Source organism: Takifugu flavidus, chromosome 13 (assembly GCF_003711565.1).
Source record: "Takifugu flavidus isolate HTHZ2018 chromosome 13, ASM371156v2, whole genome shotgun sequence".
NCBI lineage: Eukaryota > Metazoa > Chordata > Actinopteri > Tetraodontiformes > Tetraodontidae > Takifugu > Takifugu flavidus.
The window spans coordinates 15,316,734-15,334,680 of record NC_079532.1 but is presented as its reverse complement, the minus strand read 5'-3'; the positions used below and the strand labels follow the sequence as shown (position 1 = coordinate 15,334,680).

At 41.0% G+C, this 17,947-nt stretch overlaps 1 protein-coding gene and 2 long non-coding RNA genes across 12 annotated transcripts in view; all 3 read right to left on the bottom strand.

The window, feature by feature from the left end:
* Positions 1–17,947, bottom strand: part of LOC130536635 (spondin-1-like) — a 104,318-nt gene that overhangs the window by 3,919 nt on the left and 82,452 nt on the right. For 7 of the 10 annotated variants that reach the window (XM_057052712.1, XM_057052715.1, XM_057052713.1 and 4 more), the window contains 5 exons: positions 17,061–17,136; positions 14,657–14,839; positions 12,283–12,453; positions 8,634–8,801; positions 7,794–7,952 (listed from right to left, as the gene is read on the bottom strand). In XM_057052712.1, the coding sequence (XP_056908692.1) occupies positions 7,794–7,952; positions 8,634–8,801; positions 12,283–12,453; positions 14,657–14,839; positions 17,061–17,136 (757 nt within the window). The remainder of the gene's footprint in view (positions 1–7,793; positions 7,953–8,633; positions 8,802–12,282; positions 12,454–14,656; positions 14,840–17,060; positions 17,137–17,947) is intronic. The other 3 variants (XM_057052716.1, XM_057052717.1, XM_057052720.1) reach the window with 3 other exon arrangements.
* LOC130536650 (uncharacterized) lies at positions 1,299–7,404 on the bottom strand. The gene is made up of 2 exons (XR_008953420.1): positions 6,374–7,404; positions 1,299–5,684 (listed from the first exon to the last, which is right to left on the bottom strand). It is a non-coding gene; the product is annotated as an uncharacterized LOC130536650 (long non-coding RNA).
* LOC130536653 (uncharacterized) lies at positions 10,196–12,274 on the bottom strand. Its single transcript, XR_008953423.1, has 2 exons — positions 12,120–12,274; positions 10,196–10,540 (listed from the first exon to the last, which is right to left on the bottom strand). It is a non-coding gene; the product is annotated as an uncharacterized LOC130536653 (long non-coding RNA).

Genomic DNA, 17,947 nt, shown 5'->3' with positions numbered 1-17,947 from the left:
TGTCCAGATAAGTTTGTTCTTTTTTGGATGTCTTTGTGTTTCAATTGTTTTGCACCTGTCTTAATGGCTTTAATCATGTTTTAACTTTTTTATTCTAACTCTTTTGGAGGTACAATTGTGTGATTTTGTAATAGATTTGTTCTTTGCAGCAAATGCTGCTGCATATCCTGGTTAGAACTTTCTTTAAAAAAAGGCTCTTAATCTCAAAGGGATTATTTTTCCTTGTCAAATAAAAGTCAAATAAAATTATCATGACAAGTCCCAAAATTCAACACAAAAGGCTGTTGTGATACATCAAGACATAAGACATGACAAAACACACAATAGTTGAGAAAATAGGTCGACTATAATAATAATAATAATAATAACAACAATAATAAAAATAATAAAATAGTACAAAGGATGGTGGTGTACTGATGATGTCCTCTATATGAATGTAGTTAGGAGAGGACTGGTTAAGCCCTGAGGAGTAGAGTTAAAAGACAGCACATAACAGAGTTTTATTTGTATCGGTATAAATGGGCATTAAATTCTGGACAAAGTGAGAGGAGCTAGATGTCTTTCCTAGGAACCTCAAGATGTATGTGTGTGTGTGTGTGTGTGTGTGTGTGTGTGTGTGTGTGTGTGTGTGTGTGTGTGTGTGTGATGCCCCTGTTTGTTTAAACCAGTACTACTACTAGACTGAGATGATTGACAGCAAAACCTACAACAGGATGGCAAAGTAAATTGAATAAATAATATAAATACAACTCATATTAACAGGGAGGTTAATAGATTGAAGTTTGACAAATAGAGGTAAAAAGTTTTTTTAGGTTTTTGTTTTTCAGCCAAAGAGTATATTATAATCTAATAATTTGCTGAATGTTTTAGTCTGTGGATTGATGGCTACATGGCTATGTGTAACAGATAAATAAAATGAACGCTAGTCACTCACTCCTCCATTCCTTAACATTCTGCTAGACAATCAAAAGTGCATGGACATAAGAATGTTTTTTTAATAAACATAAGTCTTCTACGCTGCTGAAAGCAGCAGTAAAGCCCCTTTCACATGGGTTGTTTCAGCAATGTGAAAGGTTATCATCGCAGGTCGCCCTTGGTCGAATGACCCTTCAATCGACCCGGAAAATTAGTGGGACGACGTATGTCACCTGCAATATGAAAGCCATCCCGCTAAATTACACGATAATGTTGATGTTTCTGCCTGTTGGCTTCTGATTTAGTCATTGAAGATCCTGTTAACAGAGACTTATCTTTGAAGGGCAGTGATCCCCCCATTTTTCAGTCAAACAAATCCAATGTGCAGCTACACAATCTTTAATGGAAGCATATGTGAAGTACAACATGCTCGGGAAATCCCAAGGATCAGGAATTGTTTGTATACCTACAGCATGTGTAGTGATATTACAGCTTTTTATCGATCATGCCACTTCTGAAATAGGCGAATTACATAGCTTCAGCAGCAAAGAAAAGATTCAGTGGCAAATTTAGGGGACTGTGCTGGACGCAGTTAATGACACTTTACCAGACTGGGTCGCTCTGAGTGGCCTTATTGTGAACTTTGCAAATTAATATATGTCGACTCAGCACTGGCCTCCAGAGGATCTAGAGCTCTCAGCTAGGTGCATCATCATTGTTCACTGCGTTCTCCACAGTTGTCAGGAATTTAAGACACACAGACACATTATTCGCTAAGAAGAATTTTTTTCTCAGAAAAAAGTCATGAGACCTTCTAAACGGAAGGTCAGTCCCACTACTGCTGGCAATGTGAAAATACCCAAAGGCTGAACCAAGGTGGGTCACCCTGCATGGGTGTCCTTTGTGGATGCGCTAATTTTATTGAGAAAGCAGTGGCAAGGAAAAACTCCCTTTTAACAGGAAGAAACATTGAGCAGGACCAGGCTCATGTAGGGGGACCCTCCTGCTGATGGCCGGCTGGGTAGAGAGAGAGAAGAAGGGGGAGGACAGGTAGAGGAGAGAGTAGGTAGGAGAGGAGAGGAGTGTATAGGTAGGAGAGGAGAGGAGAGGAGAGGAGAGATAGAGGAGAGGTAGAGGAGAGAATAGGCATAGATCATACAATACAATACATACAGAAATACAACCCTAACCTTATAATAAGTAAAATAAGGTGCAAGTTGAATGGGTCAGCGAGGTCGGAGGTCAGTATTCAGCTCTGAAGGCGGCGATACATAGATGAATACAGAAAGGGGGGGGAGCAGAAAAACTACACAAGAAATAACATCACTAGTCTACTTGGTGAGTTTGCTGCACCTTCAGCAATAGAGTCAACCTCTGGAGGGCTAAGATTATAATGATTGATCCCTGGAGAAGCACATGGTGGTCCTGGGATCAGCACAGGGATCGCTTCCTTAAACTTAGCTACAGCATTATCTGAAACATAGTAAGACTGTGTTCTGAGCATGGAAGAATCCTTAATCATAAATGTAAAAGTGATCAAAGAATGATCTGACAGGAGTGGGTTTCGAGGGAACACTGACACATGTTCTACCTCAACACCGCAAGTCACTGTGGTTGAAGCTATGCGTTGGTTGGTTTATCTGCTGGAGGAAACCAACTGACTCAAGTAATAAAATGAAGCCATTTCTAAAGCTGTCATTTACATGGATATAAATTATTGCTAAGGAGGGACATAGAAACATGAGGGAAACAAGTAGGGACAACAAACAACCGAACATCACATTTTTCAGTGATGGTGTCAACATGGCCACCAACCTGCCGCACATGCAAGAGATCAATGACTGCAAAACAAGGCACAGAGATGAGAACCTCAATGATGCCTTAAATACTTCGCTGTTGGAGGAAGGTCGGCACATATACTTGACAGATGGCTGCTGCTACAAAACAAGTGAAGACATTGCATCTTATGCAAAAGTGGAACTGAACTACAACAGCTATATCACTGTGAAAGCTGAAATCATCCCACAACCAGCCTCTGCGCAACTGGCAGATATAGTTGTGTTAACGAGAGCTTTGGAATTGCTGGAAGGGGAAACAAGAAACATTATCACAGACTCCGCATATGATCTTGCGGCAGTCCATGTCGATGGACCAATGTGGGTGAAGAGAAACTTCAAGAACTTGGCAGAGAACGCTGTGAGACACTGTGAGGCTTTGAAAAGGCTGGTAAAAGCCATGCATCTGCACATCGAAGTAGCAGTAATAAATGCAAAGGCTATAGGAAAAAGGCTGGATCTCACAAGGAAACAATGCAGTAGATATGGTCGCAAAGAAATCTGGTGGCTTTACGATGCCACTGAGAAGAAAAGATCAAGACGAAGAAGAAAAAGATCAAGAATAGTCAGAAATGAGAGAAGGAAATAAACCAACAGAGACATGGATCCTGGAAATGCAGGAAAAAGCCTTGCCAGAAGGAAAATATCAATGGAAACACACATTTACTATCAGAGTAGGAGAGTAGATGAAAAACGGACCGGCAGCATCCCTGAACCAATGATGCTAGGACAGGCACATTCAGTAGCCCATGAAAACATAGACAACATGAAGACACTGCTAAAAAGACTGTGGTGGTGGCCCAACTAAGGTACACCATTGGCAATTTTGTGGATGATTCCCAGGCCTGCAGTGCCCACAAGGACAGAAGAGCAATAAAAACCGTCACAGGCCAGTATCCACTGCCAAAAGGCAATTGATTACACAGACACGGGACCAGAATAAAGAACATGGTGGACAAATTTTCAAGCTGGTTGAATCGTACCCCTGCAAAGCCGAAACCGCTGCCAACATCGTAAAATTCTTGAAGACAGAGATCATACATGATATGGAGAGCCTAAGGTCATCCACTCTGAACACTTCACATTAAAGACCTTGAAGGAAGTGGAAGAGGCACACAATGCAAGTATGACACAGTGTTCCATCCCCAGAGACAAGCAGTGGTCAAAAGAGCCAATCGAATGAAATGCTAAGGCACGAATCATGTCCAGAGGAAAGAGCAATGCACTGCCAATTGCATTACTAAAAATGAGAAAGCATACATAAAGTAAAATGGAATGAACCAAAGTGGTGTGGTCCTTACAAAGTTTTATTGTTGGCATCACATTTAGTAAAAGGGAAATAGAACCCAGTGGGTCCAATTAACCCACTGCGGCCAAAGCCAAAGGGCCACAGGACAAACCCAACGCATGTACTGGCCCAAGGACACAAGTAATGCTGCTATTGATGTTATCTGTTGTGTAGTGTTGTGGCTGTTGTTTTACTTTTATTTTTATATTACTTTTTGGTGACCCTGTGACTGAGACAAGGAGAGAAAACAGTCAAGTGCTGCTGGATTGTGTGGCTAACATGAGATATAAAATAGCTCAGATAGAAGACTTGCCATGTTCTGTATGTTTCAGGCCTGTGAACTCATGTACTTGGTTGTTTGTTTGACAACCGAGGAAGACTTGATAAGCGGAGCTGCCAGCAAAAAGATGAAGATTAAAGTGAAAGTGAAAAAGGGGTGTGGCTTTATGGGCTCTAGAGGTGAGAGTTTGTATTGTGTCGTCTGTGAATAATTATGTCTACTTCTGCTTTCACAAAATTCTGCTTTCACAAAATTCTTGTATGTTTTCAGTGTGACATCCCTCATATTGGCCGACGGGGAGGTCACATTGACTTTTGAGAAGAACAGCTGCACAAAGGGCTTGAACTCTGCAATGTTGCACCCATGAGATGTTGTGGAAATACACTTATGACCAAATATACATCTGTGCTGCAGCTGATCTGAGAGGACAGCCCTCATACATTCATACTAAATAGTCAACTTTAATCATTATAGCTATGATCCATGCAAGCATGTACTGGTTTGTTTTTTCTTAGAATATATACTAAATGTTCTCCTTGTTTGGTCATTATCTAAGCACTGACAGCTTATACTGAGTTTTAAACAACGTGTGCATTGTGTAAAGATAACTTGTCTGCTAGAAAAATAAGTCGTTTGCTAGACCTACAACCGGGTCCGGTTGATCAGGTCCATTCTATCCTGTCTTATATGGCTTATATGTCCTGAATAGGTTGGCTTGACCTCTTTGAGATTTACGTTATCTGGGGCCTCCGGTGTCTCATGTCCTTGGCAGATGCCAGGAACAGGCAAAGCTTCTTCCAAAAACACAAGATACAGTATATATAGGATGGACCTGGTCTTTCAGTAGATTCCTTAGTTTGTGTAAAAACTTCAAACTGATGTATTTGTGTTGTAGTGAGTTGTCGTGATCAGTTTAATAGCCAGGTTATGGTTTAGTTGGCTTTGACACATTGTGAAGTTGATGTTAGTTAGGTTGCAATACATATTCTGCATTCCATTTACATTGAAAGTCAGAACTCAGAATGACATCACAGCTGAATTTTTAGCGTTCCTGTAACGATGTTGGAAAACAAGATGGTGACCTCCACCAAAGTGATAATCACGCTTGCCTTGTCCGAATATACCATATTTTCACAACTATTAGGCACACCTAAAACACTGAGATTTTCTCAAAAATCGACGGAGCGCCTTGTGTGTGGACGGAGTTCCAAAATCTGCTGTGTGCCTTTGGTGGGTGCACTACGGTAAACGCTCCACCAGTCGATTAGCGGCACACCTACGCGTAAGGATCCCCTAAAATGGCGCCGGTCAAGCGAGACGCGAATGAATGAGGCTTACTTTAAACTGCAGGCCATCGAATATGCGGCTGAAAATGGCAATCGAGCAATCTTAGTGTTTTCGCTTTATGAGGAGACGGCATCTCTCCATACGCCCAAGGACAACTGTTGCGCAGCGGCTGCCCGCGGATTACCAGGAGAGGATGGCCATCTTCCGCACCTACTGCTGCGACAAGATAACCGCGCCCAGCCACATCACCAACATGGATAAGATCCCTCTGACTTTTAACATCCCTTTTTGCCCACAAAGTGGAGAAAAAGGGACCGGCACGGTGGCGATATGCACAACGGGGCACGAGAAGTCGTTGTTCACCGTGGTTCATGGCTGCCGCGGAAACAGACAGAGCGCTGGATGACGGAACACTGCTTCACAAAGACTATGAGGCAGCGGCGGCGACGCATGGGCTATGATACCGTCTTCATGCATTGTAAGAGCTTTCACAAAAGCCGGCATCAATGCTGAAGCGGAACCGGTCGGTGAGTCTGATTCAGATGATTAAGAAGAGGAATTCGGGATGTTGGACATTGAAATAGTGCAGCTGTTTAATTTAGATACAGAAGATGAAAACTTTGATGGTTTTGTGGCGGAAGAATGAATATTTTGTTCAATAAATGTGTCGAAACTCACTGTTGTGGCTCGGGTTTCTCGCCTCCTCCCCCACCTGCAGGATCGGCAGGGGCGGGCCGAACTCTGATGAGCGCTGAGCCTCTGGCGCACCTGCAGCGCATTACCGTAATTCGGCGGCTACTTAAACTCCCCTCTCTTTGCCTCCGGTGCCGGATTGTTGTTTCGCTGCAGTGTCTAGCTCCCACCGTCTGTGATCTCCAGGTTTTTGCCTCCTGTTTTCCGTGGTTACTTCCAGCGTGTGAGTTTGTTCCAGTGCCTCGTCACTGCGTTTTCGTTTGTACTTTTTCTCGACGTTTTTTTCCCTGTATGGTGATTTTTAGTTCGTAGATTTTCTGTTGTTACTTTGCTAGAGTTGTTTCCATTGCTACTTTGATTGATTCTTTCGTATTGCACCTTTTTGTTATCAATAAAGAGCCGTATCTTTTACTCTGCATCTGGGTCCAGGCCTCCTTGACTTTCCATAACACTCACTGTTTTACTTCTGCTGTCATTTTTTACTGTATGTTTCAGCATGCGCCTTTTAATACAGTGCGCCTTATGGTCGTGAAAATACGGTAAACAAAATCTGGACATACATGCAAATTTCAAACGTGGTGAATGAAGAGGCAACACAAAAAAGCAGAATGTACCTTTTTTTTCTATCTCCTGGATTTTCATTTACAAAAAGAATCAAAGGGCGAAGGGGTGTTTACTGTTTAAACTCAAGCCAGCCATCTTTGAAAGCCAGCTTGGCAGTGGTGAGGAATCTCTGACAATCCGAGTAGGAAATCCGATTTCGGGGGCGTTCCAGGTAAAACTTACAACTTGGAACCGTGGAAATTTGGACATCCAAGTACAAATGTAATGCAACAATAGGGTCAGGATCTTTTGCATGCTAAGCTAACCGTCCTTCCTCTAACTTTTGGCACCCCATGAAACACACACCTACACACTCTCTCACATTTCACATGTGAATGAGACTTTAGAAACCAAATGGTCTAAGTATCCTACAGTCAGCCAACTTGGTCAACCTTATTTGTTTGTTCTTCTGTATTCCTGACCTCAAGGCCTCAGCAGCCCCTTTTCACACACAGTAGATAGATTGTATGTTTGCTTTATTCTTGTTAATAAATGTCTTCTAAACATACCTGTTGTCTGTTAAATATTGCACAAGACTTGCACAAGAATTCTGCAAAGCTGTACACTGTAAAGACCTCCAAATTTCTTCAAATGTAACAAGCTGTTAACGGACAAATTTTGGTACAAGTTATTAACTACAGTGCTAAATTGACAACCTAGTTAATTTTATGAGACTGAACGAGTCCTATGTTCAGTAAAAAGACATTTTTCCAAAACGGTATCGCCTCAGGCATGAAATTTTAACAACAATGTTGCTAAAATGCATCTTATAGACAATGGGCATAATCAGTCCCAAAAAGGTCAAACAAATTTATCCACCTTTATCAAATGACAGGACCAATAATAAACTGTACATTAAGAAAATAAAAAGTTTTGTTCTTCAGGAACTTACGACATTCAGGCAGCATGCACTTCTCAGACTGTTCCAGCTCCTCTGGGCACTCCACAGAATCTGAATTCAACATTCTCTGTCGTGTTCGTATTCCCAGCCCGCATGTCACACTACATTCACTCCAGGCAGACCAGGGTGACAACATGCATGGAATGGTATCTTCAGAAAGAGAACATTTGTGTAAAATTATCACTATTGGACTGAAAATCATATTTCTGTTCTTGGATTAGGATGATATTGGAAAATGTTCTTTGAGTTGTAAATTGGATTGTGTTTTTAGGATTAAAAAAAAAAACATGGTAATAAAATTCTGAACAAAAAATACAATTTCCAAAGCAGCCCTTACCATTCTTCCTAACATCAATCCATGTCAGGAATAAGTTACATTGAAAGATACTCTGTTTCTTCTGACTAAGAATTTAACAGAGAGAAACTCACTTTATAAGTTATATAATGCATGTGTGAAGTTTTAAACATTGCTTTTGCAAAAAACCCATGAAACATGACTGTGAAAGACATGTTTTGCCTCAAAATGGCATATGGCCTAAGGTTGGAAATAAATTTAAAAAGAAAAGAACTGAAAAGAAATTATATATGCAAGCAAAATACTAAAACCAAATGGATAATTGGCCAAAGAGGAAGAGTGAAAATTTACAGGTTAATAGGATTACTATATACACATAGAATAATCATTTTGCAGGTCTTAATGTTTACAAATTTCTATATTGTACTAATACATTAATTAATTTATCCAAAATGATTTGACATTCAAGCTCATTCTCTTTGTCAGTGTAAAAACAGCACTGATCAATACATTTTCAAAGATTTGTGATAACTTACGACACTTGGGCATCATGCATTTCTCCACTTCAGCCATTTCTGCATTACATATAGATCCATCGCGGGAAGGCATCTTTATCATGCGTTCACGCCTTCTTGTGCCCAAACCACAGGTGGTGCTGCACGGTTCCCACTCAAGCCACTCAGTCATCACACAACCACTTGGTGCTGCAGGAATGACAAAGCCCTTAGATACCAGTCCCTTGTTTAATGAATTTGCTATCAACAACAAACTCTAAAGTCTATCATTTATGTGAGGAAATATATAAATAATATTTAAAAATTGTATTTGTTAACTAATAATTAACACAGTTACACTACAACATTTATGTAAGTAAGTAATGCATGAATGAATAGTGTTGTAAGCATACCAAAAGATTTATTCTTAAATAATTAGTTGCATAAAATGGGAAAATCATAACTTTGAGTACAAAAATCGAAATGTTAGGTCAAGCCTAATATATTTTATTCAGAAATAACTGAAATGCCGTCATTTAAGATGGAATAGCTGTTGTAGTACTGTAGGCAGAAGAAAAAGAAGTGAGACTGGGTGATTTTTTTTCTTTTTCGAGTGAGAAAGGGCTGCTCTGCAAAACATGCTACGAAGCCAAATAAGTTTAGTATTGTGGACTGATTGGAAGTTGGAATACCTCAAGCATCAAGTTCAGAAGAAAAGTAATTTGAATGCTGTGGCAATCAAAGACACATTGAAGATGCCTGGAATGATGTGCCATTGATGCAAGATGTTGAAACTCTTCTTATGACAGTATATTCCACTTTCTCTCGATGCACTGTGAAGAGGGGCAAAATGGAGAACCGAAAAGATTCGCAATGAGGATCCACTGTCATTCAGGCCTCTGAAGGAAATGTGATAGCTGCAGCAGCACAAAGTTGTCAATTCTGTTCTGAGGAACTGCATTGTGCTTTGAGAACACTGCAAAAATTAACCCTGCCACAAAAAAACTGAGTAATTCAAAGTTCAAAGTCACTCACTGCTCTGGGAGCTGCTGTGTGCGGGCAGGCACACATAAGAAAGGCTACTTTTGAATGATACAACCTGGATAATATGGAAGGGCAGTGCTTTGCAAGAGCAAAAGATTGAGAAGTCACATCCTCAAAACTTGTGGGATGAGAAATATTTCCAGTGGTGTGACTGTTAATGAGGACCTTTTCAGCTGACAGCTGAAATGAGCTTATTCTTTTTATTCATTCACTCTTTGATCACTTGGATGCTTGTTTTCCAGAGGGTGAATTAGGAGTGGTCTGCAGTTAAAAGCACTAAGCTTAGACATCAGGTTTGACTATGGAAAAACAGATACTGCTACGCTGGCAAAGTATGAGACTATTCTCCACCATCCACATTCTATGGGGGCCATTAAAAGTGAATATGCTGAATTCAAGTACATAGTAAAAATAAAAACTTAAGGGTCAATCGGCACATTCTCAGACATGGGGGCTGCAACACATAGATGTGAGGTGTTAAAGGAGATCCAACAGCTACAGTTCAAGAATCCAGTGCAGATTTTGAAAGAGGCTTCAATTGAATGAATCACATCCAAACAGCATGGAGAAATATTTTTTTAAATGGCATAATTGGACAAGCTGATGTGCATAAAGTCAAAGCAAGAAACAGATGGGGCCGTCAAAGTCTATAACCACTAGAGAAGTGAAGACAGACAGAAAAAATAGGGGGGCATTTAAGTACCTGACATTTGTGTTTGTTCTAGTGTAATTTATTAAGAATTTTCATTTATGGATATTAATCATGAAATGTTATTATTAGATCTTGCTATGATCTCTGGTTTTGAACAGGTGTAATACTGGTCTGGCCACAGTGTGCACATAAAATGTTCCTCACAGTGGTCCAGTGAATACTCAGGGAATTCCATGTACCTTATATACAGTGCCTTGCGAAAGTATTCGGCCCCCTTGAACCTTGCAACCTTTCGCCACATTTCAGGCTTCAAACATAAAGATATCAAATTTAAATTTTTTGTCAAGAAACAACAAGTGGGACACAATCGTGAAGTGGAACGAAATTTATTGAATAATTTAAACTTTTTTAACAAATAAAAAACTGAAAAGTGGGGCGTGCAATATTATTCGGCCCCTTTACTTTCAGTGCAGCAAACTCACTCCAGAAGTTCAGTGAGGATCTCTGAATGATCCAATGTTGTCCTAAATGACTGATGATGATAAATAGAATCCACCTGCTGTGTGATAGTCTCAGGCTTCTGTTTAAAGCGCAGAGAGCATCATGAAGACCAAGGAACACACCAGGCAGGTCCGAGATACTGTTGTGGAGAAGTTTAAAGCCAGATTTGGATACAAAAAGATTTCCCAAGCTTTAAACATCTCAAGGAGCACTGTGCAAGCAATCATATTGAAATGGAAGGAGTATCAGACCACTGCAAATCTACCAAGACCCGGCCGTCCCTCCAAACTTTCATCTTGAACAAGGAGAAAACTGATCAGAGATGCAGCCAAGAGGCCCATGATCACTCTGGATGAACTGCAGAGATCTACAGCCGAGGTGGGAGAGTCTGTCCATAGGACAACAATCAGTCGTACACTGCACAAATCTGGCCTTTATGGAAGAGTGGCAAGAAGAAAGCCATTTCTCAAAGATATCCATAAAAAGTCTCGTTTAAAGTTTGCCACACGCCACCTGGGAGACACACCAAACATGTGGAAGAAGGTGCTCTGGTCAGATGAAACCAAAATCGAGCTTTTTGGCCACAATGCAAAACGATATGTTTGGCGTAAAAGCAACACAGCTCATCACCCTTAACACACCATCCCCACTGTCAAACATGGTGGTGGCAGCATCATGGTTTGGGCCTGCTTTTCTTCAGCAAAAATTGATGGGAAGATGGATGGAGCCAAATACAGGACCATTCTGGAAGAAAACCTGTTGGAGTCTGCACAAGACCTGAGACTGGGACGGAGATTTATCTTCCAACAGGACAATGATCCAAAACGAGCCAAAAAGCCAAATCTACAATGGAATGGTTCACAAATAAACGTATCCAGGTGTTAGAATGGCCAAGTCAAAGTCCAGACCTGAATCCAATCGAGAATCTGTGGAAAGAGCTGAAGACTGCTGTTCACAAACACTCTCCATCCAACCTCACTGAGCTCGAGCTGTTTTGCAAGGAAGAATGGGCAAGAATTTCAGTCTCTCGATGTGCAAAACTGATAGAAACATACCCCAAGCGACTTGCAGCTGTAATTGGAGCAAAAGGTGGCGCTACAAAGTATTAACGCAAGGGGGCCGAATAATATTGCACGCCCCACTTTTCAGTTTTTTATTTGTTAAAAAAGTTTAAATTATTCAATAAATTTCGTTCAACTTCACGATTGTGTCCCACTTGTTGTTGTTTCTTGACAAAAAATTTAAATTTGATATCTTTATGTTTGAAGCCTGAAATGTGGCGAAAGGTTGCAAGGTTCAAGGGGGCCGAATACTTTCGCAAGGCACTGTACATGAAAAATTAAGGGGAACATTGTTGAGCAGTATTTTCTCCATAATTATTTACTTTTTACCTGTATACTACTTAATAATATATATCAAAGGCATTGTAAATGTGAAATTAAACATGTATGTGCATTTTCATCAGTGTCACATGACTACACATAATGGACTCACAGCATTCATCATTGACAACACACTTTTCTGTCTCTTCAATTTGGTGTTGACACAAAGAGCTGTCCTCGGGAAACTGTTTGATGTATCTTTCTCTAGATCTCATGCCCATCCCACAAGACACACTGCAGGGTGACCAGCTGATCCATTCTGACATCATGCATGTGAATGTCTCTGTACACAAAACAAAGAACAATAAAATAGTTTGCACAAGAAGTACAAGCAACAAGAATATGTAAATAATTTTGGAATATTTATTTTTTTTAAATAAACTTGATTGTCATCACAGGAGGTATTTCTGCTGCTAACAGCATATATAACTTCTTCAAGACTTACACAACTGAATGTAGCTCAAATTTTCTGTTAAAGTTGTAAATATGTCTTCATTTTAAAAGGACACCCTAGAGATAGTGCTAACCACAGTATATTAGCTTTCATTCTTGCATGACAACAGAAGATATGGAGCAAAAATGGGTTAAACTGTGCTTTAAAACTCAGTTAGAGTGGAGAGTACACACATGGCAACAAGTGGAACATGCAAAGCACACACAGAAAAGCCCCCTGGCCCTGAGGGGATTTGAGACTGGAACCAACACAGTGCCCTGCGAAGCAACACTTTTGGTTCGTAAAAGCCTGTTAATTTTTTTTTTATGACAAATGCACCCCTTCCCCCCCAAAAATAAATAAATACATAAATAAAATTAATTAATTAATTAAAAAAATAAGTAATAATAACTTTTCTTCTTTTGCAATCAGGAAAAATGAGCAAAAGTGATTAGAAATACAATTTTAAACTAGAGACCAGCAAATTACCCTCCTCGCTGCTTGCAACATTTGTTAATTACTGTATTTTCACGACTATAAGGCGCACCTAAAACACTGAGATTTTCTCAAAAATCGACGGTACACCTTATAATATGCTCCTTGTGTGTGGACCGAGTTCCAGAATCTGCTGGGTGCCTTTGGTGGATGCACTACGATAAACGCTCCACCCATCGATTAGCGGCAAACCGTAAGGACCCCCTAAAATGGCACTGGTCAAGTGACACGCGTATGAGGCTTACTTTAAACTGCAGGCCATCGAATATGCAGCTGAAAATGGCAATCGAGCAGCTGCAAGACATTTTAATGTAAATGAGTCCATGGTCAGAAAGTGGAGAAAGAAAGTGAACTGCGCCAAGTGAGAAAGACAAAGCTGAGTTTCCGCGGGAACAAAGCAAGGTGGCCCGAGCTTGAAGACCGAGTGGAACAGTTGGTTGTGGAACAACTGGAAGGGGCGTCTTTACTGTCACCATTCGACAAAAGGCCAAAGCGATTGCTGAAGAAAGGGACACTGAGCACTTTCAAGGAGGTCCGTCTTGGTGTTTTCACTTCATGAGGAAGCGGCATCTCTCCATACACGCAAGGACAACTGTTGCGCAGCGGCTGCCCGCGGATTACCAGGAAAGGGTGGCCATCTTCCGCACCTACTACAAGATTACCGCGCCCAGCCACATCACCAACATGGATGAGATCCCTATGACTTTTGACATCTCTTTGACCCACACAGTGGAGAAAAAAGGGACCAGCACGGTGGCGATACGCACAACGGGGCATGAGAAGTCGTTGTTCACTGTGGTTCTCAGCTGCCACGAAAACGAACAGAGCGCTGGATAGCGGAAGGTGAACAATCCTTCACAAAGACTATCAGGCAGCGGCGGGCAAGTTATGCCACCATGGACTGTAGACGCATGGGCTATGATACCGTCTTCATGTATTGTAAGAGCTTTCACAAAAGCCGGCATCAATGCTGAAGCGGAACCGGTCGGTGAGTCTGATTCAGATGATGAAGAAGAGGAATTCGGGATGCTGGACATTGAAATAGCGCAGCTGTTTAATTCAGATACAGAAGATGAAAACTTTGATGGTTTTGTGGCGGAAGAATAAATATTTTGCTCAATAAATGTGTCGAAACTCACCATTTTACTTCCATTGTCATTTTTTACTGTATGTTTTAGCATGTGCCTAATAATACGGTGCGCCTTATGTATGTTTTAGATACAGATATTGCACCCGTAACTGAGACTGTGCCTTTTATTACAGTGCGCCTTGTGGTCGTGAAAATACGGTAAACTAACAACTTATAGTGGTGTATTTTCACATTTTTTGTACTAATATTAGTATTCTCATATAAAATTAACATACAAAAGAAAAGAATGAATGAAACTGCCTCAAATGAATGAATGAAAATACCTCAGATGATTCAAATAATTGCTTATAATTTATTCAGTCTACAGCCAACACTCCTTTTACAACTGATACTCTCATGCTTCTACTCTCTGCCTCTGTCTTGCTTTTCTTCTCTTTCAATCTGTTTGTGTTGGCCTAAAGTCTTTACCCTCTACAGTGCATCCCGGTGTCATGCAGGGCTGGAAATCTTGAGTGTGTGGACATGGCACAGTAGGGTCCAGCTGTGCCTTCAACATCCTCTGTCTCATCTGTCGACCTTTCTCACAAGTAGCACTGCTACACGCAGACCAAGGAGACCACTCCGAGTAAATGCATGTCTCTGGTATGTTATCTTAAAAGAAAAACAAAACAAAATGAATGACATTTATTCTTTTAGCACACCCTTTCACCCCCCCCCCCCCCACCCTAAAAAAAACAACCCAAAAAACATATATAATACAATATCACAGAGCTCACCACAGGTGCCTTTCGACGGGAGGTGGGTTACACCCGGGATAAGCTGTAAGCTCATTGCAGTGCTCCAGGTATTAATGTCTTCATTTTAAATTAATACACATATAAATTTGTTAGACATGGAAACCTGCCTCTTCCCTTCTCACCAGCTGAGGAGCAGATCTATTTGAAATGGTTTGGTCTGTTAAGTTTTATGATTGTATATTGGTTAGCTACTGTCCCCTTACAGCTTCAAGATTCAAGGTTCCAGGTACGTTTGCCCCAAGGCAGGATTAATTCCACCTGCCATTGACTCCACTTATTTTGAAAAACTGTCATGCCATTTATTTCTGCAAGCTAGGATTCCAGAAAATCTGATTGAGATGAAAGGTTGCGCATCTAGACGATAGCTCTCCAAGTTATATTTCTGAATGAATTACAAGACACACAATTAGCTTAAGGCCATGATGGTCAATATTTATTTCAAGGTCTGACTGCAGACTTCTCATCTCAGGCTGCTTCCAGATCTCTTATCTCAGGTTAACTTCTCAGTTCAGGCTGCTTTCTCATCTTAGCCCCTGAAATAACAATCTTTTGAAATAAGAAAATCGATCTTATTATTATTTTTATTGTTTTACCAAAGGATACTAAGGAACTGTAAGGACAATTTTACCACCTCAAAATCACCATGTAAGATGACCTGATGATTTGATGATAGTGCCAATTTTTATATTCAAAAAACTGATTACATGGGTTATGTTTGCTGTTTTACTAGCTGAACTGTTGCCCCTACAACTTGTCAAGTTTCATGGCTGAGATTCTGTGGACATTTACTGTTTACTGCTCTTGAGCATCATCATCACTCCTTCCCAGTGGTCCATTAACTGTCCACAATTAAGGTCCACAATGTCCATTTCCCACACTCTGTATAGCATCAAGTGGTTCAAAAGCCTTTGGGACATCTGAACTAGTCAGTACTTCTATTTCTCAATTTCAGGCAGATGGACAGAATTCAGAAAACACCACTGTTTGCTATTTTTCTAATGTGGGATGTTTCCTTGATGTACAGGTATAGTCTTCTGGGTGTCTATACCTGGTCGATCACAAAAATGGCTACCTTCAAGACCTAAAACAATGTCTATCCTTGACCCATGGTTGTCAAAAGAATAATTGATCTTCTTTGGAGCTTGGTCAAAAGGCCTACTGTACAAAATAATGCAGTGCTACCTATATCAAGAAATGTGAATGTGTGTACTACTCCAATCCCTTTCTTGGCTTTCAGTATTACTGGCAAAATTGAAAGTTTGCAGCTATTCTCACCAGCACCATTTTCTGGTTTGATATCCTCTCTGGTGAGGATCATTGGTTTGAACCAAAGCAACAACTTTCCATAGCGCTGCAACTTCACCCCAAAAAGAGTGTATGTCATCCGGTTAAACTGATGGCCCTGCTACATCCAAATCCATATAAGAGCTGGCAATTTTATGCTTGTTGCCAAAATGCTCCTGAAGTAAAGATTTAGCCTTCCAGTATCATCTATCTGTCAATATGTTGGCAGCTCCTTACTACTTACCTCGGACTCTCATGTATTGCTCCGAGCAAAATAAAAAGTATTTGAACTTTTCATTCTTTCTGTCTAAATAAAAGGACTTTGGTACTAAAGGAGATCACATTCTTATCATGATTTTTCCTTGTCTCCAGTCCTGCCTGCCACGTCCATTCTTAATACTTCAATCAGCCCAAATATTTTCTCCCTGATAAATCCATTTAGTTTGATTTATTTTGGCAATAAAATTCCTTCTACCCTGTTTCCAGTCTTGGTTTGCATTTTGGGTTTGGCGTTATAGCTGGCAAGACCTTAACATTTCTGAGAGCTGTAATCCACGAAGAACCTTCTCCCTGACCAAGAATCCTGAATTAACTTCAGCTTCTGTTGACCAGCACCCATGGCTGCTACCAGTGATGCAGAATTAATTATTTTTGTCATTCTGTCAATAGTATATGAGTGACTTCATCCACTGTGTCTTTTCTTTAAGGTTCATCTGGGGACAAATGTGAGGTTAATCTGAGGACAAGTGTGTATATAATTTTTTGCGTGTTTGTTTTTGCATATACCACACCTTCCTTCTTTTCCTCGTGTCCAATATCAGTCATGATGTCATCTAGGGTGTCTGGTATCACATTACATTGTTGCCCCTGAATGCACAAAAGAAAACCCGTTTCACATGTTTTACACGTATGCGACTGTACTTGTGTGCAGAGACACATATTGTCATCAAACTGCAATAATAAATATAGAAACATAATTGCTGATGGCGCCGCACGAGTGGCAGCCTGTAACAGCAGCTCCTGCTCACCTTTGAGCTTTTCGTTACTTTTTTTAAACTTTTTTTCTGTTCCTCCTACTTTTGTTTTAGTGTGTTTGGTTTGGTTTTATCTTCATCATGCATGCAAGACTTGTGGAGTTTGCACCGGTGGCTCTACTTGTTTTTTCACTTTATGTTACCATGTCCAGAGACCTGTCGTGGAGCTGCAGCTCGCTTGTGTATAGCAAGGACCAGCTGTTCACCCTGCGGAGCTCTGCGGCGCTGCCTGAGGAGCGACCCGATGTGCCCCCCGAGCTGAAGAGAAGGAGACGGAGACGCCGCGCCAGGGTCGAGCGCCACGCCAGGAGGAAACGTTATGGGCCTATCCTGACTTCCATCATCATGGGTAACGTCAGATCTCTCCCCAACAAGATGGACGAGCTGGCGGCGCTGACCCGGCATCAGCGGGAGTACCAGGAGTGAAGCTTGCTGCTGTTTACTGAGACCTGGCTAACCGCGCTAATCCACGGATATGGAAGACGTTCAGCATCGTCCCAGTGCCAAAGACACCGCACCCCAAGGAGCTCAAGAGTTACAGGCCGGTAGCTCTGACGTCTCATCTCAAAAAGATGCTGGAGAGACTCATCCTTGTTCATCTGCGTCCACTGGTTCTTTACGGACCCGCTGCAGTTTGCCTACCA